The 27,014-nt window shown below is 37.7% G+C and overlaps 1 protein-coding gene across 1 annotated transcript in view; it reads left to right on the forward strand.

Annotated features, from left to right (window-relative positions):
* The window catches only part of LOC131535017 (uncharacterized), a 46,241-nt gene extending 25,054 nt beyond the window's left edge, over nucleotides 1–21,187 (forward strand). The window contains exons 9-19 of the mRNA XM_058768153.1: nucleotides 6,231–6,404; nucleotides 6,538–6,707; nucleotides 6,797–6,968; nucleotides 7,467–7,637; nucleotides 10,639–10,812; nucleotides 11,746–11,919; nucleotides 15,108–15,281; nucleotides 15,862–16,035; nucleotides 16,861–17,034; nucleotides 20,298–20,454; nucleotides 20,729–21,187. Of these exons, the coding sequence (XP_058624136.1) occupies nucleotides 6,231–6,404; nucleotides 6,538–6,707; nucleotides 6,797–6,968; nucleotides 7,467–7,637; nucleotides 10,639–10,812; nucleotides 11,746–11,919; nucleotides 15,108–15,281; nucleotides 15,862–16,035; nucleotides 16,861–17,034; nucleotides 20,298–20,448 (1,708 nt within the window). The 3' untranslated portion in view covers nucleotides 20,449–20,454; nucleotides 20,729–21,187. The remainder of the gene's footprint in view (nucleotides 1–6,230; nucleotides 6,405–6,537; nucleotides 6,708–6,796; nucleotides 6,969–7,466; nucleotides 7,638–10,638; nucleotides 10,813–11,745; nucleotides 11,920–15,107; nucleotides 15,282–15,861; nucleotides 16,036–16,860; nucleotides 17,035–20,297; nucleotides 20,455–20,728) is intronic.
* The last annotated feature ends 5,827 nt before the right edge of the window (nucleotides 21,188–27,014 follow it).

A 27,014-nucleotide genomic window follows, 5' to 3' on the forward strand; every position in this document is an offset into this window, starting at 1 on the left:
CAGAAAGGGAGTATGTGCTTTCTGTACATAATAAAACATAATTTAAAAAAAAAACATGGATATAATTTGTCATTTTTATCCTATTGTTTAAAATATTTATTTGTTTGGTCATTGTCGTTATTGGTTTTGGTTATTTTCCTTTAAGGACCTTTGAAATAACTGGAATCATTTAGCGAAGTGATATGAACATGTAGCTTACTAACACCATGTGGAAGCAGAATGTCTGATGACCACATGGATCTTTCATTACAACAGAAAGTTTTGCCCGAATGAGTTACTTCACAGGATTAAACTTAAAATTAAAAGTAAATTTGAATCTTACAATATTTTAGCATTGTTTTTTATATTGTGCATCAGATTCGGTATATTTCATAGATTACAAACAATCAGACAATAAAGACAATGACAATCTTTTGACGCAGAAGGAGGTCTATAACATCCCGCAACAATCAAAACACAATTCTGCGATAATTCAGTATTCAACACTAGCAATTCAAATTGTTTAGGCACAGACTTAGATAATTGTACTGTTGCCTGCAAACTATTTTTTACATAGATCGCCACTCCTCCACCTTTAGCATGACGATCAGTACGAAATATATTATACCTCTTCATAAATATAACTATCAGTTCTGTCAGGACCACTATCGTCAAAAGATAGATACTTAGCATAAGGTTTTGGTTTGGCGGTATGGTTCTGTTCTGTGCAAAACTCCTGCCCATCCATGCAGCCTGTCATGAATGAGCAGGGAGAGCAACAATAATAACCCCCCTAGGGTAAACAGAACAGAACAAGCAGATATCATTAATATTGCATAATGATATTTAAGTGTATTTAAGTATGATTCAGCAAGGAATATCAGAAGACAAGTCCTGACTGCGAAAGGAGGAGTTGGGGATGGAGGAGGGTGATTTGCTCCTGAGCAAGCGGAAAAAGCTGCTGATTGATACGGAAGAGAGCTTATATAGGAATGCCGCGATAGGTGTTGTATTCCTATAGGTAGATACGATCAGCTGATGCAAGCTTGACTCACGTGACCTGCCAGAACTAACGCTAACGCTTCATTTCTGTCAGGACCACTATCGTCAAAAGATAGATACTTAGCATAAGGTTTTGGTTTGGCGGTATGGTTCTGTTCTGTGCAAAAACTCCCTGCCCATCCATGCAGCCTGTCATGAATGAGCAGGGAGAGCAACAATAATAACCCCCCCAACACAAACGATAGGCATGAACCCCCCGACACAACGATAGGCCAGAACCACCCAAACCACAACTGATGGTATCCTGAAAGAAGCATATCCTTCTGAAAATAGCAGAGACTGGGGCGGCAGCCCCTTACGGAGAAGGCAGTGAAGGGGTGCTCTTCTTTATAAGCAGCCAAGAAGAGCAGCAAGCCCCTTACCGGAAGAGAGTAGCAGCGAAGGGATGCTCTTCTTAATAAGCAGCCAAGAAGAGCAGCAAGCCCCTTTTATGCAATACCTGAAAAAGATGCAGAAAAATTGACAGCTAGTTGACTCACTAAAAATGACAGCCTAATTTGCAGCAAACACATGTACTGCAGCCATAGAAGCGAGCAATGAACGGTTCAGAGAGAGATCGCATATTCTACCTGACCTAAAGCTTCAGCATCCATTTAAAAACTATAGAAACAGCATATGATAACTCAAATCAACTCATCAGTTTACAGGTTGTCGTCTCCCATTGACATTGTGCTCGTTATGTTACGTGTCTTCAATCTGACAACCCACATGAGTGAAGACAGAAATCCTTACCAATGCACTCGATTGCTTTGCAACAAGCATGTTGCAGTAGTCAGAGAAACTTAAGGAAATAGCAGTCCCAATAACTAGATGAGCCATAAGCAGCAAGCATATTTCGAGAACAATCAGATGGCCTAACAACAGGTTAAATATTAGCTTATTGCTGTTGTGAATTTACCAAGTACCAGTACTTGCAGTACAACCAATAGCTTAAAGAAACAAGCTGGTCTAGCAACAAACATGATACTGAGCACTAGATAAGCCCTAAAAGCAAGCAAAATCCCAGTACCCTAACAGCTTTAAAGCAAAGACCTTCTGAAATAACGTAGACTGCGGCAGCATGCCCTTTAAGAAGAACAGAAGCAGCGAAGGGGTGCTCTTTAATCAGCAGCTGAGAAGAGCAGCATGCCCCTTTAGTGCAGTACAGCATGTGGTCAATACCCGACGTTTAGGCAGCCCATGTTGCCCTTATCCAGATAATCGTTATCATTATAACCTTTGGTAGCATGATCTACATACTGCCCTTTAAGTATCAAGCACATTACATGTACACTGATTAAAGCAACAGCATATCAAACAGAAATAAAAATAAAAATAGATAAGTTTAATGAAACAGAATTCCCAAAACTAGATGAGTCTTAAGCAGCAACCTGTTTCATATCAGACAGCCTTAAACAACATATTAAAAACAAGCCTGCTGTGGTAGGTTTACTGGGTAATGTTACCAGCGTGACAAAATACAACCAATGAGCCTAAAGCAACAGCATGCCTAGCAAACAAACATGTTACTGATCAACTGCCTTAACAACGAGCAATATTTGACGATAGCATAATTGCCAACATAGCATAAGGCAATGAGAATGAAATAAGAACTTAGCTTAGCTTCGTGAAGACATTCAGAGATGAATAAAGGGTTAAATGTTCATTTTACGTGGATGCTTTAACCCTCCTTGATATCTTTACTTCTAACAGCGGGGAAGCAGATCTCGTGTAAAAGCATTGTTGATGCAGTCACATTAGCACAACTTCAGCGATGATTTGCGGGCATTGCAGGCGAAGGGTCTATGTCAGTGATATAACGTTATGAGAAGCAGTACTTGAGAAGCTTATATCAATCGCGGCGAATTCGCGTTCAAGTTCACAAACTTGTTGAATCTGGTGAGAACCCCGTGGGAACGAACCCCTGAAAATTCCTGACTGAAAGCTTTCCCGTAGAGATGGAATTCGCCGTCTGATTTGCTCCTGAGCAAGCAGAAAAAGCTGCTGATTGATACGGAAGATATAGGAATGCCGCGATAGGTGTTGTATTCCTATAGGTAGATACGATCAGCTGATGCAAGCTTGACTCACGTGACCTGCCAGAACTAACGCTAACGCTTCATTAGTGGATCTACCCAGCCATGTCTCAGATAACACCATAATATCAACATTTGTCGATTTGGCCCAAATTCTGACCATATCAATTTTTGGCAATAGACTTCTCACATTTATACGTACGAAACCTATACCAGACCTATTTAGAAAATCGGCAGGAGTTTTCAGCGATATCATATCGGGCCCAGGACCTGGGTTAGGTTGCACATTTCCTGACATCAGCAACATAAGTGTAATAATACATTTCAACATGCGTGTATTAAGACAGTGCTTTCTGCAACTTTTAGAGTCACCACTCATTGTGCTTTTTTTTGGCCAAGAGTTTTTTCATGGAATAAAACAGTCATTTAAAAGGAACAAGCTTAAAAGATGGTTCAAATTTCCATGTTGTGAAACCAAGCTCATGCCATACATCCAGCCCCCCTGACTGCTGACCAAATCCTGTGTATAGCCAGTAATCTTTGATCGTGGTAACAAATAAAGTGCATTTAATGAAAAGTTAAAGTCACTCACTAGGACTTCCACTTCATGCTCTGAGATTTTAGGCAGACAGAGCAAAGACAGAAAGGCAAGAATCATACTCGCCATGATGGAATTTGCACACCACAGAGCAGGGTAGCCGGCGTATAGCTAGTAGAGACCCAAGGTTATAGCTGATAGCTAGTGGAGACCCAGGCTGTAGCTGGTAGCTGATGGAATAGAGGCCAGGCAGTAGATCAAACCAGGTTATAGCTGGTGGAGACCCAGACAATAGCTGGAGCAGGAGACCAGGTTGTAGTTAATGTAGACCCGTTTGTAGGCTATAGCTGGTGCAGGCTGTAGCTGGTGCAGAGTGATGCAAAGTGATGCAGGTTTACACCAAAAGTAGATAAACACAGAGATCCAGGCAAATGCCACACTCCTGGAATAGTTCTCCGACTCAGATCAAAATAGTTAATAAGTTGTGGGGTAAACCACAATTTTTCAAGTGGCTTACAAAAAGCAAACAATTGTTTAGAGAGGATGTTAAAATCCATTAAAAAAAAAGTTTAAAACAAGTTAAAACAAACAAACACTAAACAGAACAAAGGATAGGCTGCTTCTTGTGTCTAATTAGAATGTTCCAAAGTTCCTTGTTTACATCAGAAATGGTTGCTTGAAGTGCCCCTATTATGGGTTATGAAAGGTTCATATTTTGGTTTTGGGAGTCCCTAACAACAGGTTGACATGCATGCAAGGTCAAAAAAACACTTTCATTGTCTTATAATATGCATTTATTTTTACCTTATTTGCTCAACGACTCCCAAACAATTCATTTAAAGATTAATTTTTCCAAACCCCTCCTTTGCGTGACGCTAATCTGCAGTTATTGGTCCGATTGGTCTCATTTTCATGTCATCTTGCCTGTAATGCCTGATAAAGCAGCCTTTGTGAGCGCATGCTGCTTTGTGTACAGAGTTACCGGGGAAACAGCTATTTTACAGAATTTGCATTTTCATTCAGACCAACGCGAAAAGACCAACAAGTAGGCAGGCAATATGCTAATGTTTCATGTTGACGTCAACATGAAACGGCTTGGGATTAGTTTTAAAAACGACTCCTTTCAATGATTCAGAGTCGACTCTTTCTTTTGAGAGACAATAACTTTATACTTGGTGTACTTTCAGATTTAAAACTTTGCAGGATGTTTTCATTCACTTAGATCTGTGTTACACACTGCATGAAAGGTCATTTTTAAAAATCCATAATAGGGGCACTTTAAGGAAAGCAGCATGTAGTTGTAGTCCTGCTACTGATGTTTCTGATAATAGAGTCACCCACTATCAGAGTCCTGAGCTCGGCTGCTCTCTGAGCTGAATGCCGCTGTCTGCTCGACCTTGAGCCCTTGTTAGTAGCGATGTTAGCTGCTGGCTGATAGGACCCATGTTTGTTCATTAATATTTCATTATTCATTAATGCTTGCAAATAATGCAAATAGATGGTAACTGTCGTGACATTAAATATTGGTTTCGGACTTGTGTGTGTTTTGGTCACATTGTTTTAACTGCTTGAGGTAATACTAATGTTTGCATCCTCCAGCCTTGAAAATGAACTGATGATTTTTCTCTACTAATTAAACATCTATCAACAAATTAATTACGTAGTAATATTATTAAAACCTGTACTATAGTATACTGTATACACACCATTTTGTTGTCGGTTTTAAATCCGCATCTGAATTGTCCTGCTCTGTGCAGCGTGCAGTGTCACGTGTCAAAACAAACAGCATGTGCTGTCAGTGATTTCTGGCTCTAGAAGCCACTCTCATACTGTATAATGCAACCTGGTCTCTTTTTGTGCGACACCGTACATACCTTGCTGCACGTTTCGCCGCAGTTTCAAATAGAAACGTCCACTGAATGGCGCTAAAACACAGGTTCAATATGTGAACCCTGGCACGTTTTTATTACGTAGATATTGGTACGTATTGCTGTTTTTTTATTACGTTGCTTCAGATACGTATTGCGGCGGTTCAGAATTCAAATATCCGGGGACTGTCGCTAAAGGTTAATGCTCTATTGTTGGAAATATGATATTCTTCAAGTAATTGTGCGAAAATTACGCTTTATTAATCGCAACTCTGTAAATTTGTGTGAAAGTGTTCATTTATTTTGGAAACTGCAGTGATATGTACTTATTGGTACGTATTTCATGTCACGCTAAAAAGTGCACCCAGGTACGTAAATGCCATGAGACCAGGTAGGTATAATGACTGCAGACTTTCTCAGCGACTCCAGCAACGGACGCAACCCTGAAAAACTGTCAGCATGGATTTTTGCCGATAGCCGATAGTTCTGGCAATCAACTATCGGTGCCGATTAATTGGCAAAACCGATCAGTCGGTCAACCTCTACTGCAAATATTGATTCTCTTATGATAAAATTCCCAAAAGCATCTGTTCAGTGAGTAAATGTACATGAATAGATCATTCATTAGCGTTTTGTTGCACTGTTTTGCAATGTTGCTTTTGGTGTGAAAGGTGTGATACCAAGTATATCAAGATGATCTTCATTATTGTAGGGGGCAGTTCTGCAATGTACAGTTATGAAATGTTAGTGTACTTCTCCTGTCTCCAGGTTGTTACAAAATCCTGATGCAGATGAAGCCTGTCAGTATGTGATTAAACATCTGGGTAAAAACCCATTACTCCTGAGAGTACTGAATCTGAGTGAATGTGAACTAGGAGACACACAAGTGAATCAGATCAGCGCTCTACTGCAGGATAAACACTGTAAACTCAACATACTTCAGTATGTATTGTTTTTATTATTATTACACATTTAAACTGTATAGTAAGCAAAACAGAATAATTGTCAACAATCACTGAATACTGGAATCTTTACTTTGTGTTTGTAATTCTCCTTCTCCTGTTCATCATTTTAGGCTGTGTAATTGTGGTCTAACAGAGGAAAGCTGTTCAGCTCTTGCTACAGTCCTGAGTTCAAACCCCAGTCTGAAAGAGCTTGACATGAGCAACAATAATCTGCAGGATTCAGGAGTGAAGAAACTCCAGAACGGATTAGAAAATACAAACTGCACACTGCAGAAACTTGGGGGAGTTTAATGTACCATTGTTGGAATGCACTTATTAATAATAATCATACAATACATGTTAATTTTATTATAAAACTTTTTCTCTGTAGACTTGCAAACTGCAGTATCACAGAAGAAGGTTATAAAGCTTTGGCTTCAACTCTGAGATCAAACACTTCACACCTGATAGAGCTGGATCTCACAGGAAATGATCCTGGACAATCAGGAGTGAAGCAGCTCAATGATTTACTGCAGGATCCAAACTGTCAACTAAAACTGAGGTGAAACGTGATAAAATAACAGAAAATGAATAACTTGCAGGCTAAACATTATTTTAGTAATACAGTAAACTTAAATTTTGTTGCATTTGGGGTTGCTATGGTTTTGATAAGACATATCAGCACAATCTAGTTAATCTGTGCAAACTACAGTGCAGGTTAAATATAATTGATGTGCCACTAGAGGTGCAGGTATTCAGTAGTATGGCATTACATTTTTCTGAACACACTGTAGTTTGATTTCCCATCAAGCCAAGATTCCCAGCTCTGTATCGCTCTACAGCAGGTCTGTGAGTCAACGGGTGTCCAGAAAGATATTGACACCCTAACTTCACTGTCCATATTTGTTCTAAAATTCAAGATCTAGTGAGCTTTTGCCCTTCTGTTTTACAGGACATTTGCACTGTTGTTTCTTTGAAATAAATATTTGAATGTCATAAAAACTTTCAGCTTAAGTTTGAAAGTTCAAAATTGAATTGAGTCCTATGTCTGTGCTTGCAGGTTTTTGGGTCCTGCTGCAGATGAAGCCTGTCATTATGTGACTAGTATTGTGGGTAAAAACCCGTTACTCCTGAGAGAGCTGAATCTGAGTGGACATGAACTAGGAGACACACGAGTGAATCAGATCACTGCTCTACTGCAGGATAAACACTTTACACTCAACACGCTGATGTGAGTATTTCACATAATTTAAATGTTATATTATTTTGAATAGTAATATTACTGTAGTTGCTAATAATTCCTAATTTCTTTAGGTCAGAGCAGTTTTTTCTCAAAATCACAAAAAGTCACAATAATGTGAAGTATTAAAATTTAACAGGCAATTAAACAGTTAAAAGTCAGTTTGATCATGCGTCATTATTTTAGTTACTGTAGAAGGAGGACACTGGTTTACTTTCAGAGCTTAGAATATTCCTCAAATAAATGATTGATAATTGAGAACTTTTTTGAAAACTTTTTAAAGTTTTTTTTTTTTTTTTTTTTTATCGTAGGGGTTGTGAAGCAAATTATTTATAAAAATCAATTCAACAAAAATGTGACATTGCATTTAGTGCCTGTTTCAGAACAAAGCAAATTATTGATGTACTAACTGGTCAGGCACCAATATTCATCATAATCCTGCAACCCTGCCTAAATTTAGGGACAACAAGCACAAAAACACACATATGCTGAAGCACTAGATTAATGAATGAACACTTGATCAGAAAAATAACATCACAGAAATTGTGCATCATAAATTCAGATGAGACATGCAGTAATTATGCCAGATAAATATCAAAATATAAATATCAAATGTGTATGTATTGTAAGCTCCCTGTTTTCAAGAATCATTATTGTGTAATACAGCTTTTTAATGTATAGGATAATAAAGACTTGACAGAACAGTTTGTTAGGGTGAGAGGGGGACTCATACTCGAGTCACCTGAAGAACAACTGCACCATGCGTTGGACCGCTGTCCATAAGAATATAGACTCCGACATTCACAAACTTGTTTGAATGTTTTTGCTTATGAAATACTTTTATCCCCTAAGGCAAGACACCAAAGGCGAATAGGATAAAATATGCAGCTGATAGATTATTTGTAATAAGAATGGCAAAATTGTTTTATATCACAGGTTTTATAACAATTATTTTAAATATGCAAATGAGGTATTGTCTAATCAAATCATATCTTGAATTTTATGGGCATATAACTGCATTCTCATTAATCTTTTTAATGCATTATTTTTTTCCACAGTTAATCACACCAAATAAGCATGTTAAATCAATAGACCTAATGGTAATTAAAGGGATACTCCACCCCAAAATGAAAATTTTGTCATTAATCACTTACCATGTCGGTCCAATCCCCCGTAAAAGCTTTGTTTGTCTTCGGAACACAATTTAAGATATTTTGGATGAAAACCAGGAGTTTTGTGACTGTCCCATTGACTGCCAAGTAAATTACACTGTCAAGGTCCAGAAAAGTATGAAACACATCATCAGAATACTCAGTGGTACTCAGAATGCCATCAGTGGTTCAATCGTAACGTTATGAAGCGACAATAATATTTTTTGTACGGAAATAAAACAAAAATAACAACTTTATTCAACAATTAGGCACCATAACGTCTCCTCTGTGTCACCGTAACACCATTTTGGAGAATATCCCCTGGACGCAAAATGTGTACACTCTTCTGTGCCAGCCGCGACAGGGATACATCTTATACATCGATTTACGATTTGATTTGAACGCAAACAGCGCATCCGGCTTAACACAAATTACAATATTTTTGATGAAATCCGAGAGCTTTCTGACCCTCCATAGACAGCAATGTAACTGAAATGTTCCCAGGCCCAGAAATGTAATTTTATGAAGCTACTAGATTTTTTTTTTGTGCACAAAGAAAACAAAAATAATTACTTTATTCAACATTTCTTCAACAATCCGTCCTTTCAGGTACATTGTTGTCTATACAGGGTCAAAAATCTCTCGGATTTAATCAAAAAATATCTTAATTTGTGTTCCGAAGATGAACGAAGGTGTTACGGGTTTGGAACAACATGAGGGTAAGTAATTAATGACAGAATTTTTATTTTTGTGTGAACTATCCCTTTAAGTAAAACAATTTCCAGTGCAAGCCGTAATCTTGGTTGAGAATCACACAAAAAATGTTTAATGCAGTTTGTCTTTGTGTTTGACTTGTGATTTGTTTAGCCTAACATTGATTTACCAGACTAGAGGTTGTGAGTAAACAGTAACACTTTGCAATATGGTCTCATATAACATGAACATTAACATGACCTAACAATGAGCAATATATATTTTTACAGGATTTATTGATATTTGTTTAAGCCTTTACAACTTTCAACACAACTTTCATTTAATTTTTTTGTAGTAAACGTTGAGTTGAACTCTCTGGGTTCTGAGGTTGTTTTTGGGCCCTGGAGAAGTTTTGACATGCCCTGACTTTTGTGCTGCTTTCAGTTTTTTTTTTTTTATAAACATATTAATGGCTAAATTCTGATTACACTGTATTCAGCACTAACTGTGCTACAATAATATGCGAGCAGCATGTATGTACAAGTTTGTATTTCTGAGAAAACAATGTTTATGCATGGTTAGTGAAAATATATTCTAAAATCTAAAATGTGGGACTGTACTCACAAGGGGGGAAAAAAATTATGATCGCACATGTGGGACTGTTACCACTCAAGAGGTTAACTAAGGAACCCTCACTGTAAACAATGTAGACATGTATCTAGAATGGTGGTTCTCAACATTTTGATTTCAAGGCCCACTTTTTTCCAAGACTGTGTTCAAAGGCCTTCCAACTCTATCTCATGAGAAAACATAAATATTTTATGAGATGATGGATTTGTATGATTTGATTTATATGAAAACTTTCATTTTTATTTTTATAAAGGTACGCATGAAGGTCCACCCCTAAGCAGAACATACAAAACATATGAATGAGATCATACAAATTCATATGAAGGCCCCTGGTTGAGAACCACTGATCTAGAATAGAGAGGAATGTTTCATAATAAAAACTGCTGTTTTCAAATGTGACAGAATTTCAAATGTGACTTTCAAATGACAATTTACAGTAAGATAAAGACCAAAATCTTCCAAAACCTTACTTGATCATCCTAGATCTGAGCCATTATTCTTTTTCTTTCTGTCTTCAGTCTTCGTAGATGCTGTATTACAGACAAACGGTGTCTCATCTTGACTTCAGCTCTGAAATCAAACCCATCACACCTGAGAGAGCTGGACCTCAGTTTGAATCAACTAAAAAACACAGGAGTGAATCACTTATGTGACTTACTAAATGATTTACACTGTAAACTGGAGAGATTGAGGTCAGAAACTTTCATATACAAAAATCAAAATGCTTAATCATTTCAATAGTTTAAACCAAAAGACTCTATACTCAATATCTTATTAAAAGAGTGTTTTGTGATCTGGTGAAGTAACAATGATCTCAATCCCTCTGTATTTTTATTTTGTTTGTTACTGAGATGTTGTATCTTCACAGAATAAAGGGCCCTATTTTAATGATCTAAGCGCATGGTTTGAAGCGCATGGTGCAGGTGCACTTATAGGGCATGTCCAATTCACTTTTGCTAGTTTAACAACGGAAAAACAGTTGTCGCGCCCGGTGCATGGTCCAAAAGGGTTGTCCCTATTCTCTTAATGAGTCATGGGTGTGTTTTGGGCATAACGTGCAATAAACCAATCAGAGTCTCATCTCCCAATCCCTTTAAAAGCCATTTGCACTTGCACCATGGAGGATTCGCTATTTACACGGTGGAGCAAAGACTGAACTGACTGTAATCCTTTCATTTTTAATATTTGGCATGTTTGTGTGCTGCTGCGCATCCCTTTGTGTGTAATAAGCAGTGTACGTGTGGTGTGCACCCGCCTATAGGCACATATTACTAATGCGCCCTTTAAATAATTTTTTTTTTAAACTGCGCCATTAACTTTAGACCAGGTTTTAATTGGTCAGTGGCGCAATAATTTTCAGTTTCCTCAAAATAGCAACGCGCCAACAATGCGCCTGAGCACACCTCGTTTTCAAACCAGCACGCCCATGCGAACAGATGGGCGCAAGTGCATTTGCTATTTAAACAGTGTGGCACTGGATGTGAAAATGATAACTACGTTGGGCTGAAACTAGCAAAAAACACTTGTGTCGCGCCTGGCGCCGCATTGCACCAGATGTATGATAGAGCCCAAAGAGTTAACTTCTTCTGTTTTATTTTCTGCTCTCTCTCTTTGTGCCAATGTAGGTTAAGGTACTGTGGTATAACAAATGAAGGTTGTTCTGCTCTGACTTCAGCTCTGAAATCAAACCCATCACACCTGAGAGAACTGAACCTCAGTGGAAATGAACTAGGAGACTCTGGGTTTGATAACCTCAGTCATCTACTGATGAATCCACAATGCAAGCTGGAAATACTAGCGTTAGTAACATTATACTGTACAGCAATTACAGTGTGATTACATTTTACTGTTTGTTTATTTCAAGACAATATACATTTTTGTACTGTAACACTGCATCTGTACTGCAACTGGATTTCTCTTATTAGTCACACTTAAGGCAGGCGTAATAATAATATTACAGATTTGGCAAACAATCCAGTATGTGTTTGTGTTCGTGCTCTGGAGAGTGTGAAAAGTCTGTCTTTACAATGTGTTTTTTTGCAGTGTTGAGTAGTGTGGCCAATCACAGACATATCTGTTGATTTCTTGAATGCAATGGCCTAGCAGTGGCCTAAATTGAGGTCTCCATGGGAAAACAAACTTATAAATCATACAGAATTAGTTTTCTGTGAAGGGGGTAGGTTTAGTGTTGGTGTAGGGCGATAGAATATATGGTTTGTTCATATACATAAAAACCATTACGCCTATGGAGAGTCCCCACAAGGATAGTAAACCAGACGCGCGTGTGTGTGTGTGTCAGTGGCGAGCGGTGACTTTTTTAACAGGGTATGCTGAGTGCTAAGGTTAAGACCCCCGCAGGTGTCGATTTAAAAGTATGCACCTTCCTACCTTAGGCTATTTGTAAATGAAATTAATCTCCAATCCGTCTTCTATCGTTTCAGGTTTATCCATAGTTAACTCGAATGCTAGAAAACAGCTGATTTTCCAAGTAAAAACCGCCAAATAACGTTTACACGTAGATACGTTATGCTACGTAATATTCAGAGCGTGGGGAGATGGGGGATTCCCACCGTCTAAGTCTCTGCATCAACTGAATGAATCCTTTTTTTTTTTTCCTCCATTTTTTATTCCCAGTGAATAGGAGTTAAAACTCCCACCTGGATGACAATAGCTAATAGACCATGCAAAATACCAAAAAATAAAAATAAATAAATAAAATAAAATAAATAATAGAATAATAATAATAATATCTTTAAAATATTGCCAAGTAACGTTGCAAACAACAATAAAATCACAGAAGGAATTTAACTGTAAGCAACACAAGTATATGGAAAACAAAGGTATGTTTCCTATTTTTTTCCTGATGTTTGTTATTATTTCAATTTTTTTTTTTTTACTTTTTTAAACTTTTTTTTTATTTACTACTTAGGTATGTTGACCATCAACATTGTCTATGACCAGATATATTTTTAGTGGACTTTCAAAATTTGCTTTGCTTGAGAAAGCATGAAAATATACAGTTATGATGTTTTTTTGTTTTTTTTCATATGATTTCGTCGGGTTAGTTTTGCATCAAACACAATGTAATTTTCGGCAATCGAGATCTGGCAGCAACAGCGTATTTTTCCACTTGGGCGAGCGCTTCGCGGACAGCTTACCTCGCGCATGAAATCACCAGCAAATCACTGAGAACGCTCTACAATCCTGACGACTCATAGCAAGCGGGGGTGCCAAAGCTGCGGAGAATCCGCTAAAGCCCAATTTATACTTCTGCGTCGGACCTATGCCGTAGCCTCTACGCCGTAAACTGTGCATCGGTTTTCATTTATACTTCTGCGTCGTCGTCCGCGTCGACGTGCAGTACATATGCGGACCGATAGTCCGCAGTGTCCACGGGCATGTTGCTGGTGAACCCGCAGTACCACGGCAAAAGCCGAAGAAGAAGCGGCTCGTCGGAGAAGCATAGCCGTGACGGCGGCAAATAAATATCAAATCATTAAATCATTATTTAAATCTACAAAAAGAAGACAACAATGGAACAGGAGAAGATGGCATTCTTTCAATCTCCACAAGGACGTGTCAGATCAACATTGTTTGTCGCGGACAACTAGTGATGTATAACGCTATGTAGTATAATAAATGATAAGACACTTGTTCTTTGCTTTGTTTTATTTTAAATAAGAAGGTGTAACATTAAACTATATTACAGCGCTCATAAACGCACACAAAACTCAAGTACACAGGAGGAGGGGTTCTAGCAGACCAATCACAGCGCTTGCGGTCCGCGTAGAATTGACGCGCTGTTAAGCCCAATTTATACTTCTGCGTCAGACCTACGCCGTAGCCTACGCAGAGACGCACAGGCCTGCGCCATAACCTACGCCGTACCTGACGTGCACCTCTCCAAAAATCTAACAGCGCGTCAATTCTACGTGGACCGCAAGTGCTGTGATTGGTCTGCTAGAACCCCTCCCTCCATATGTACTTGAGTTTTGTGTGAGTTTATGAGCACTGTAATATAGTTTAATGTTACACCTTCTTATTTAAAATAAAACAAAGCAAAGAACAAGTGTCTTATCATTTATTATACTACAGCATTATACATCAGTAGTTGTCCGCGACAAACAATGTTGATCTGCCGTGGTACGCGTCCTTGTGGAGATTGAAAGAATGCCATCTTCTCCTGTTCTGTTGTTGTCCCCTTTTTGTAGATTTAAATAATGATTTAACGCAATTATTTACTTTACATATACATGTATACTTTACATTTACATTTACATTTACATTTATGCATTTAGCAGACGCTTTTATCCAAAGCGACTTACATTGCATTCAAGTTACAGTTTTTACTTTTTTTTTTTGGAGATTCTTTAGATTTTTGGAGAGGTGCACGTCAGGTACTGCGTAGGTTACGGCGCAGGCCTGTGCGTCTCTGCGTAGGCTACGGCGTAGGTTCGACGCAGAAGTATAAAGCCCAATTTATACTTCTGCGTCGGACCTACGCCGTAAGCTGTGCGTCGGTTTTAATGTATGCTGCGCATTCACAGCTTATATGGACGGAACGCCACTGGTGTGTGTGTGTGTGTGTGTGTGTGTGTACACCCGTTTTTCTATTCAGGTGGGGACTTAAACCTTAATACACATAGACTCATGGGGACTCGTGTCACAGTGGGGACCTAAATTGAGGTCTCGACGGGTAAACAAGCTAATAAATCACACAGAATTAAGTTTTTTGAAAATCTAAAAATGCAGAAAGTTTCCTGTAAAGGGTAGGTGTAGGGCAATAGAATATACGGTCATTATAGTAGAAAAAGCATTACGCCTATATAGAGTCCCCACAAGGATAGCAAACCAGACGTGTGTGTGTGTGTGTGTCAGTGTAAGAGCTTCCAGCATTTAGAACTTGAAAACGGACTATAGCAACTAGCTCTTTAATGAGATGGCCATCATGGATCTGAGCCATTGTCCTCTCTGTTTTTATTTTCAGTCTGTGTGGATGCAGTATTAAAGAGAAACAGTGTCTCATCCTGACTTCAGCTCTGAAATCAAACCCATCACACCTGAGAGAACTGAACTTGCATGGGAATGAACTAGCACAAATGGGAGTGACATACCTCAGTGATCTACTGATGAACCCACAATGCAAGCTGGAAAAACTAGAGTTAGTAACATTATACTGTACAACGGATACATTGAGATTAAAGTTTATTGTGCTATTAGCTAATGGACTGGTGGTTTATGTGTTTCAGTAGAAAGAGCATTAAACTTTAAATCGTTGTTGTTATAAATTTGGTTCGTATGCTGAAATCTGGCAAATCTTTGCTGCAAAAGGGACAGATTTGAAAACATACTAAAAACTAGTGCCTGGATGTAAGAGTTTCGTGGTTTTTACTGAACTAATGGTACTTTTCACTAAATATACTTTTATTAGGAAAACAAAGGTTTCTTGATTTACTCAAATTAACAGTCCATTTAAATTTGTTTATTAAAAATTAGCTATATGTTGATTTTATGTCTTAATATACATTTATAATTCACAAACTGTTTTATGTTTGAGTGTAGATGCTCCAGACTTGTGTTGTAATAGTTATGCTTCTGTCTTGGTATATGGTGCTATAATTAAGTTTCCATATTTTGCTGGTGTATTAGTATAGAAGTATGACACTTACTCATGATGTGCTTAAGTCACACATGAACTTAACATGGATCTGATTCATTGTCTTTTCTCTTTCTGTCTTCAGTCTGTGTAGATGCGGTATTACAGAGAAACTGTGTCTCATCCTGACTCCAGCTCTGAAATCAAACCCAACACACCTGAGAGAACTGAACCTGAGCTGGAATAAACTAGGAGACTCTGCAATTGAAAAACTTGGTCTTCTGCTTAGCAGTTCACAATGCAAGCTGGAAAAACTACAGTTAGTATCATTACACTGTACAACAGTTACAGTGTGATTATAGTTTACTTTTAAGTTGTTTGTTTTAAGACAACTTGGCCCAAGTTACACAATTTATAGTGCTGGAGGTTTCTGGAGGTTAGCTCAGGAAGTTAGTAACCGTTTTTTGAATCAAAAAAAGCTCAAATACTTGTAAAATTTATAATTATTGATCCTGATTTTCACTGTCAAAAACACTCCATTTCAAGGGGCTTTACTTCTTTCAGAAATGCAAGTACCACTGCTGTGATTTGTGAACTTCATCACACCAAATCCACACCATCCTCCAAAAACACTTCACACACAATTTATGAAAGCATTTATAAAGATTAGTTTTTGACAACTCACGGCTGTATCACTCTTGTAATTGATGGACAGACAAACGTGTGTGTGAAATCTACATATGTCATTGAAATCATGATTCACCAAAAACATTCATACTAAAATGTATTCTAAATTGTGAAAAAATGTAGGAACAGCTGTACAAAAAAATGTACTTACTGGTCTTTAAACTCTCTGAATTATCACAATTTCTGAAAAGCCAGTCTGATGTTGATACGAGTTATTACAGGCTCTGTCACTTTTTTTTTTTTCTTTCTAGTACCCCCTTGTTCTAGGATTCTAGTACCTTCAGTTATAGTACTAGTATCTTCAAATCCTAGTTATGGATTTGTTTATGGTTCTATAATTGAGGTTTTGTGTTTTGGTGGTGTACTTGTGAACTGTATGGTGTTTAGTCATGATGAATTTAACTCACACATGAACTTAACGTGTTTGTTTCATTGCCTTTTCTCTTTTTATCCTTAGTCTGTATGATTGCAATATTACAGAGAAACAGTGTCTCATCCTGACTTCAGCTCTAAAATCAAACCCATCACACCTGAGAGAGATGGACCTCAGTAGGAATCAAATAAAAAACACAGGAGTGAATCACTTATGTGATGTACTGAAGGATTCACGCTGTAAACTGGAGAGACTGGGGTGAGGAACATTCACATACAAAAATCAAAATGCTTAATATCACTTCAACATTGGAATGAAACCAAAACTCTTCTACTCAACATCTCATGAAAAGCCTGAGTTTGCATTACATTTGTGGAAAACAATTCCTCCTGGCGATGTGTTTAGTGAACTGATGAAAGCAAGGTCTGATATAAACGCATGACAGGCACTGAACGCAGGTAAATTTTGGACATTGAATTTTGCTGTTATAAGGGAAACAGGTAAATTTAGCTCAAAGGGAATTATTTATTATTTTTATAGGGAATTTGGACAGAATCACTGTTTTACAGCTGATCAACTGAATCGGCCAGCGATTCATTGAACGAGCCGTATCACATCAATTCTGCAATGGATATTAATATCCAAAGTATAGAGAAACCACTATTTATTAGCACAGTATCAAGATCGGCAGTTTAAGACATTAACTTGTAAGCACAAAACACAAGATACTCCCTCTTTTCAATCTAAATAAGACTTTATTTGATAAGTCTAAAGCCCTATTCGGACGGGACTAGTTTTCTAAACTACGTTTGAGTTTCAATTCTTATCACCTGATGTCTGCGATTTTCATGTACCAGTTCGGACGGGACTAACATCTCTGTGTTTATTACAGAGGTGGGAGGGTCTGTTTTGTACATCTGGGCGTTTCAGAGGTCACGCGCTCTGTATGCGTGTCATTCGGATTGATTACCATTAGTATAACAGTTTTACTACAAATACCATGGTGAATATATGGCTAGTATAGCAAAACCATGTTAATGTGTGGTTGCTTTAGTTTTACTTTAGTTATTTATTTGTAGTAAACCCGTGTTTAAGTTTCATAAAGGTGCATATGTAATTAAAACATTATGTAATTGAGTGCAGAAATGAACGTGAGTAATTTTACCTGACGCTGATATTACAATAGCCAGTCTGAATGGTTTACGTGATCTGACTCTTGATTTTATTATTGTTTTTAATTTATTTACTTTACTATTTTTTCCTTACCGGGAGACAAATATATCAAACATGAGCGTGGTAAGCGTCTACGGTAATTCACGTTGGCCAAAACACACAAGGAAACACGTTGTGAAAAAAAATCTCACCGGCAATCACAGACATCGCATTCGGACAGGAATAGTTTTCTCAGAGGATCACTGAGTTTGCTGAAAAACAGTAGGTAATTTGCTCTGGAATTATTACAGAGGTTGTGTGAGAAAAACACAGACATGGCAGATTCGGACGGGATTAAAATCACCAAGTACGTCTGTGAAACACACATTTCTCTAACGACCCCCTGTAAACTAGTTCCGTCCGAATAGGGCTTAAGACATATAAACTAAACTAACACATAAACACATGCATTCACACAAGTTGCAGAAAGAGAGAAAGTGAGGAAAGAATTAGTTTAAAAGAGTGAAAATGTGAAATCCCAAATTTATAGCAATATGTGCAATTGCTTAGACCTGAACAACCATCAGTCATTTAATTAACCGTCGCATTGAGTTTCTCAATGACGCTATAAAGCTTTATATTAAATGCATCAGTTCAGCTAGGATCTGGAAGGTTTACTTGTGTTGCTTATGTTTATAGGGATTCCCTTTATGTGCTGTCCTCTGCTGAAAGGGGTTTCCTGAGGTTGTTGATTGGCTGAAGGTTCAGTAGTCATTCGGAGTGACGTCTTGGGCGTTGGCTGATGAATGGTGCCGAGTCAGTGGGCTGGTTGAAGTTTTGAGGAAGGCACAGATGGGCAAAAACTTAACTCAGAACACAAAACTCTCAACGGAAAAGAAAATAAATTAAAGTAAAAAGTAGGACAATAGAGAAAGTGATGAGACTAGATGGATTTTCTCCTCATGATATAGAGGAGTAACTGGCATGCAAACCAGAGCACGCTGAACAGCGCTTGAAGAACTTGAAGGCAAAACCAAAAAAAGCTAAATTAGTTGGTGTCCTGAGTTTTTAAACTCGGCTGTTGGACACATCCCAAATGGTGTCTTGACCAATTAGACATTGTCTTAGCTTGGGGTGTTGCTATGCTTCTCCTCCCAATACATAATTCAACAAGTTATCTTGTTAGTCACATGGTCTGAATTTTCCCATTCTTGCAGAGTATAATTTAGACAATGGTTTATATAACAAGAATCTGGTAAATATTACAAAATTGATTGATAGAGACGTTTCAAGAACGTATTTTCAAACTCATACATACAAACATGAGTATAGACCTATAAACTATTCAATAGTTATTCAGAAGGACATACACAATGAGTGATTAGGACATGATAGTCAAATGTGTGGGTTACATACATATGGGCCCGGTTTCACAGACAGGGCTTAGAATAAGCCAGGATTAGGCCATAGTTCAATTAGGACATTTAAGTGATTTTTTATAAACGTGCTTAGAAAAAAAACATTACTGGTGTGCATCTTGAGACAAAACAAAGGCACTGATATATTTTAAGATCATTCAGTGCAAGTTTATTTCAGTTAAAACAGCTCAGACTTACATTTTAGTCTAGGACTAGGCTTAACCCTGGACTGTGAAACCAGGGGATGGAGTTATGCAAAGGAGTGATATTTGCTCATAAGCCCTTTTAGCATAATTTTGGTGCATTTATATATGTAAAAGCAATCGCTGTGCCATTCTGTGAATGTGAGGATGTGGTCTGTGAGGAACAAAAAGGTCAAAAGGTATAGAAGGAGCCTGGTCTTTGTCCTGAGTGGGGGAAGCCCAAGGAAGTCTTTTAGCTCGTCATTTTCCTCCTGGATTTACATGGTGTCTCTTCGATCATTAATCTTGGTAACTTGCCCCAAGTTTGACAGTATCCTTCCTGAGTTGGAATTATCAACAAGTCGTCTTTTGTTTTAATGCTGTAAGCTGTTTAAAGCTGTGAAAGAGTTGGTTGGTTAGGCTTGCTTCAGACTTGTGGTGCCAGGATCCTGGACAGATTTATGGCATCTTGTTATATTGGGCCTCTTTGTGGAATATGGCTCTTTTTGTTTTTTTCAACACCATTCTGATTGAATCTTAAATTGTCTGATTTGCTCTGATACGCTACACTGTCATAGACCACTATGGTGGGTGAGAATTTCATCAGATGAAATTGCTCATCCCATGGATTCCCACTGAGATGATTGAATTAACTTGCAAAATTTTGCTGAGAAAAGTTAAATGTGACCAGTCTGCACTCTGGTTAAATATTGCATGAATGTAAAAATGATTTCTTCTTCTGTCTGTCTTTCTGTTTGTCTCTTTCTAGTCTAAATGATTGTGGGATTACAGATGTTACTGCTTTAACTCAGTCTTTGAGTGAGAATAATGCATTAAAGTTTCTAAAGGAACTTGATCTGAGAAACAATATGATAGGTGACTCAATGAAGAAGCTCAGTGATACAAGACTCAAATTGTGAAATCAGGTGAGTAAACATCCTTTTGTCACATATACACAGACAAATATATGATTGTAATTTTTGCTTTAAATGTATTGTATTTAAACAGAAATATTGTTCTAGAAAGATGTATATGCCAAATAATTCAAAATCAGTAACTAATCTAATTACAATTAGTGGAATGTACAATAATGGTAGCTACAGCCTGTTACACTTTCTACTCAAAGTAATTGAAATATAGTAACTAATTTGCAACTTATTCCACTCAAAACCGATTTTCTCTTCTGATTCCTTCTTACAGAATAGACAGTGAGCAGACTCAGATCAGAAGTCATCTAAACCTCATTGGTGGATGGTTTACATCCTGGTCTAATGCTTAGGATCCTGAAAAATCAACAGGACCAGACCTGTTATAATCAGATCAGGATCCTCAGAAGGTTCTTACCATAGTACTGTAATAAATTAATAATGTGTGATGATGTGATGTCTGTAAGCAAAATCTAAAATGTTCATTACATATTCCAAATATAAAACAAAAAATGAAAATCAGTATTGGTATGTTTTAAATCTTTGAGAATGGCAGAACAGATGTTGTAGGTGAGATGTTGTTATATAGAAATAAAAGGAAACACTAAACCTACAGCTATTATGACTTCAGTCTGTTTATAAGCACATACAGTATATTTATTTGGTAATCAGTTTAAACAGCTTAAAATAGCACTGCTTTAACAAATGTAAAGTTTATTATACTGGCTCTTATGTGTTAGTTTAGCAGGAAGATATGAGACTTCGGTATAAGGCCTACAATCCGATAATGATGCTGCAATTAAACGACTTCATTTTGAAGAAAATAAAATATTGCTAATTATAATTGTGCAATCAAATTTTAGAACTTGTAGAGGATTTTTATTGATATTAATCAGAATTACTTAGACATAATCAAGATGAATTTTGCCAAAAATGTATCTATTTAATCTCCCAATATATTTTGGAGGCCTTGTGTGCTAAGGTGTCTACGTGGCAGAGACACGTCTGAAACAAATGAGGAGGGTTTTTTTTTTCCCTAGCCATAACAATCTAGAGGGTCTTCTCTCCTAAAAAGGAGAGATAGAATTACATACGCAAGTAAAATGTAGAATTGTATATATAAGAGGGGGGCTTAATATATGGAAGCCCTCCCAAAAAAACTGGTATAAATATTGGAGCTAAGGGGACGATCAGGAAGCTTTTCTGCAGAGGGCTTCGGTTTTATATTTGTGAAATAAAACCTATAATTTCTTCTGGCATCAAAACTCTAAGTCTTTGTTTTATTCTTCGAACTGCGGGTCAAGACACTTCATTTTGGCGTCACGAACAGGATCTGGAAAAGAGCCACATAGTGCATCGCCGCTGGGAGCAGATTTCAAACAACACGTAAAGGGTGGCCACTAATTAATCAGGTAAGCGTTTTTGCTTATATATTATTGTGTTGTTTGCAAAATCTGTTCTTAGTGGTAAGGTCACTTAAATTTTGCTCTTCCAAAATTACCAAATTTAATGAAAAGAAAGCAGGAAAGAGGAGTTTTATTCCAGAGGAAATAACTGCATGCATTATCTGGTTTATTGTTTGAGGCCTTGATAAAGAACTTAAACTGAACTGAGATAGTGCAGGCAAAAATACATTGCTAGCAATGGTCTGTGGTTATTTAGTCTGAGCCTGAAGGGTCAGAAATAAACGTGAAGCAGATATAGGATAAAGAGCGCGCGAGACCTAGAGATACCGCCCTGAGTAAAATAAAAAAGACAAAAAAAAAGTTGTAAAGGTCACAGAGGTCAATGTTAGTAGGGCGAAGAAAAAATTCCTGGCAGAATCTTGTTCTTTTACTACGAGAAATTATGGAGGGGTTACAGTGAGAGAACAAGAGTTTTGGAGCAGGTGGATACTCGAGAGAAAAAGCTTTGTTTTGTTATGTGTTGTGTTGAAGAATGTTTGAAACTGTGTCCGTGTCCGAATGCGTGTGGGTGTGAAAGACAGAGAGCGAATGAGTAAACAAATAAAGTCCGCTTGAGTTGGGGGAGAAAAGCGTGCCTTTTTTCCAAGTGGAGAAACGGCCGTCGCTCTTGTCCCACCCAAGAGGATTGTATGAAAGAATAAACCCTATAAAGAATTAAATGAGTAAAGTGTGATTGATGAGCCCTTAGATAAAGGGATACAGTGTGAATGAATGAGCCCTATGATAAATAAATAAATTAACAGAAATAAAGGGACTTAAAAAGTGTGAATGTTTCTAGGAAATAGGGTCAATAAAGATTGAATCCAGATGTGTTATAAGATCTTATGTTGGTGTGTGTGTGTGAGAAAAGAAGGAGGGAGAGAAAACTCTTTGAGAGCAGTGCTGAGGAAAAGGAGTGATTAAGATAGGATATTGAATGAAGAACATTAAAAATAATAAGTGCGCACTAAATAAAGGATAGAGGCGAGAGAAAATAAATAAATAAATAAAGAATAATTATTAAAGATTTTGTGAATACTGTGTGATCATAAAGGAAAGCTGAAAAGAAAAAAAATATAAAGAAAGAGTATATAAATCTGATGGAATAAAAGACTAAAATAAAAGGAGCAAGTCATTAAATAAAGAATAAAAATTAATTGAAAAAAGTGACAACATTTTTATATAAAATAAATAGTATAAAACGAATAAAACTAAACAGATTGAAGAACAAAATATGGCAGCTACTCAGATAGATATATTAGGATTAAAATATCCTCTGTGTAAAGACATGATAAACAAAATCTCAGACAAATGGCAAAAGAGAACAAAAAATAAAATGGCAAAATGGCCAAAGGAAGGGACGTTTGATGTGGCGTTGTGTGAGGAAATGGAAACTCTGATAAAAAATTACAAAACTAAATGTATCAATAAACAGTGTGAAAAAAGAGAGCATAAGAGAGAGAAAGAACAAGAAGTGTTGGCTATGTTTAAAAAGGAAGGTGAGAACACCTTAAAAAATATAAAGCAGGCCAGGAAAATTTTAAAGGAGGCAGATAAAGACATGCAAAAAAGAGATGCTATTTTCTCAACCTCCTCCTTATATGTCAGGAGAAAGGTTATTACCGCTTCTCAAGGGGAAGGTAGATGTGAAGGGGGAGATGGAGGTCGAAGGTCAAGTTGAGTTTGAACCAGATGTAAAAGCAGGGAGCAGAGAACAGAAAAAGGAGAAGGAGGGGTATTTACCCATGGACTGTTATGAGCAAGCCCGTTTAGCTTTAAACCAGATGAAATCAGATCAGGAAGATAAAACAAGATATGAAGAAGTGTTAGAAAGATTAAGGAGAAAAGATCGTGAAATTAAAGCACAAGTAGAAATGATTGAACAAGAGTTGGGTCAAAAAATCAGAGAATCAGGCAAAAAAATTCAAAAGGAAAATGAGTTGGAGAGACAGAGAAGTAAGCTGTTTGACAGCAATGAGGAAATAAATGTTGAAGGAGAAATATTTGATACAAGAAAATGGGAGCAAGGCAGAGAAAAAGGAACACTTAGACCACTGGCTGCACAACTTCTGATTTGAATTAAAGGTGCGCAGGGACAATACGTCCCTTGGGCTTCTCAGGACCTCGAAGGACTGGTGACTAAACTTCCAGAAATAAACGACGGGGCTGGCAGATGGATCAAAGTTTTTGAGGAGGAAACTATGGGCAAACTTTTGGCTGTAGGGGACATTAAAGCATTGCTGGCAAAAATAATAGGAGGGGCAAAGCTGGATGAAATATTGCAAACAGCCGCTCTAGATAGAGCAGTGAACTCTCACAATATGGATGGAATTGTTTTTGATGCATTTCGTCCAGCAGTATGGCAAGCATTGCGACTGGAGTATCCAAATCGACTGGATCCTAAAATGCTCAGGGGATCCGAACTGGGGGATACCGAAAACCCAGCCGTGTATATTCAGAGACAGTTGAAAGACTGGAAACAAGAGACTGAAATAAATCCTGAGGGGGATCCTCTGATGGCTACGTTATTTAGACAAGCTGTAATTGATGCCATGCCTCTGGCCGTAAAGAGCAGGCTAGAAGATGTTGTTGGCTTGAACTCAAAAACTCATAAAGAATTTTGTGATCATGTGACACATGCAGTGGAGCAACACAGAAAGAATGAACTAAAGCTCAAAACCCAAGAGAAAGAGCTACAATGCAAGCTAACTCAACTACAGCTTGAAGAGCTGACAAAGAAAAATAAACGAAAGATTCAAGCTCCAATGATGAAAGAGGGGGAGGAACAAATGACAGTTATGTCTCCTGTAAGTGCTCCACAACCAACTATTCAGCCGAGCCCTTCTACTGCAGGCCCTCCGAACACACACCAGCTTACTGCACCTGTAATTAATGTTTACCCTCAACAGCCAGCTCCGGTGGGGTGGAGAAAAAGACCAATGCAGAGAGGCCAGAGAGGAAGAGGCAGACCTTATACTGGCCTTCCAGATTTATGCTGGATCTGCAATAAGCCAGGACATATCCGATATAATTGTCCCACTTTGTCACACCAACCGTACCCTCGAGATGGAAGGAGGGAAAGTTACCAACAGTCAGATCGAGGTACAGGATAAGGCCCGGTTAATCCGTGGAGGGGTCCAAATCAGGGATACTAGGGGTGCCCAGAGAATTCTACAGGGGAGAACCAGTTACCAATGTTAACAACTAAAGCGGATCAAGAGCCTATTATGCAAATTAAAATAGAGGGTAAAGACACACCCATGATGTTAGACACAGGAGCAATTTTTACTTGTTTAAATTAAAAATATGCTTCACATCTCCCCTTGTCTGGAAAATTCACAAAGACAGTAGGATTCTCGGGACAAATGCAATTAATTCCGATGACAGCTCCAGTGTGTCTACAAACAAAAAATCAAAGTATAACAATGCCCATTCTCGTATCAAATCAAACTCCTATCAACTTGTTAGGAAGAGATGCATTATGCAAATTGTGGTTACAAATTTGGTGTTCTTCAGAAGGAATATTTATCGATGCAATAGGAACAGAAATGCAAATGGTAGTTACAGAGCCAAAAGCAAATGTCTATTGGATAGGACAGATAGAACAAGATGTGAGACAGACAGTAAACAAATGGGGAAAGTTTATTGAAGCACAGATTCCTGAAGCACAGTTAACAAAATCAGAATATCATTGTACAATGATCTATGATCCAGACAGAGATGAAAAAATAGAACAGAAATGGCAGGAAGAAACAAAAGGTCAAAAAGTCGAGACAGTCTCTGAGTATATCATAATAGGTAAACAAGGAGCAGCTTTAAATATTCTAAACAGCGAATTTGTTGAAAAACGGTTCGATGTAACTGATTCTGTCCCACATATTGCCATATATGTAGGAAAAAACTGGGAAACAAAAGATTTAGGACCAATGATGAGAGAAGCAGGAAAAAGCAAATGGGAATCAACAGAACATCCGTTGATCTTTCATTCGGCTGACAAAAATTACATCAAAATTTTGTGCGCAACCAGTTTGCTGGGTATTCCACACGAAGTAGTAATCAGTCGAAAGAATTTAACACAGATGACCACAACATCTGAATTACTAAACAATACTGAGACTGAATTGTTTAGGGAAATGGAGAGACAGGTACCAACTGAATTGTGGTCAAAACATGATACTGATGTAGGATTAATAAAATCGCCTAATCCAGTAAGAGTCCAACTCAAACCAAATGCACGTCTGCCCAGAAAAGCACAATATCCTTTGAAACCAGAGGCAGAGGCAGGCATAAAAGACAATATTGAAGGTTTAGTGAAGGCAGGAGTTTTAACTGAAACATCTAGTTACTGTAACACTCCAATCATGCCTATACTAAAAGCAGACAAAAACCGATGGCGTCTTGTTCATGATTTACGAGCAATCAACGAAATAGTTGAAGATTTACCAGCTGATGTGCCAAACCCACACACGTTACTAACGAACGTCCCTCCTGACGCTAAATACTTTACCGTAATTGATCTCTGCTCCGCCTACTTCAGCGTGCCATTAGCGGAAGAAAGTAGATACCTGTTTGCGTTTACCTATGCAGGAAAAAAATATAGCTATAACAGAATCCCACAGGGGTATAAGCATTCGGCTCACATATTCAATCAAGTGCTAAAAGCCGATTTAGAAGATCTAGTAATTGACGAAACGTTAATACAATACATGGATGATTTAATTATTTGTAGTTCTTCGTTAGAACAGTGTCACAGAGACCCAATTAAAGTCTTAACAAAATTGGCTCAGAGAGGACACAAAGTGTCCAAAGACAAAATACAGTATTGTCAACCTCAAGTTGAATACTTAGGAAGATTGATTGCCTATGGCACACGAGCTATAGCACCCTCTCAATTAGAAGGTATAAGTAAAACGCCGATGCCTCAAACAGTAGGACAAATGATGACTTTTCTAGGAATGACTGGCTTTAGTTCAGACTGGATAGAAGACTATGCAGTAAAAACAGGACCAATGAGAGAAATGATGTAACAGGCAGGAATTCAGCATCTAAGTAATCCATTAATATGGAACACAGATGCAATACTGGCATTTGAAACAATGAAAAAAGAATTACAAC

Source organism: Onychostoma macrolepis, unplaced genomic scaffold (genome assembly GCF_012432095.1).
Source record: "Onychostoma macrolepis isolate SWU-2019 unplaced genomic scaffold, ASM1243209v1 Scaffold1, whole genome shotgun sequence".
NCBI classification, from domain to species: Eukaryota; Metazoa; Chordata; class Actinopteri; order Cypriniformes; family Cyprinidae; genus Onychostoma; species Onychostoma macrolepis.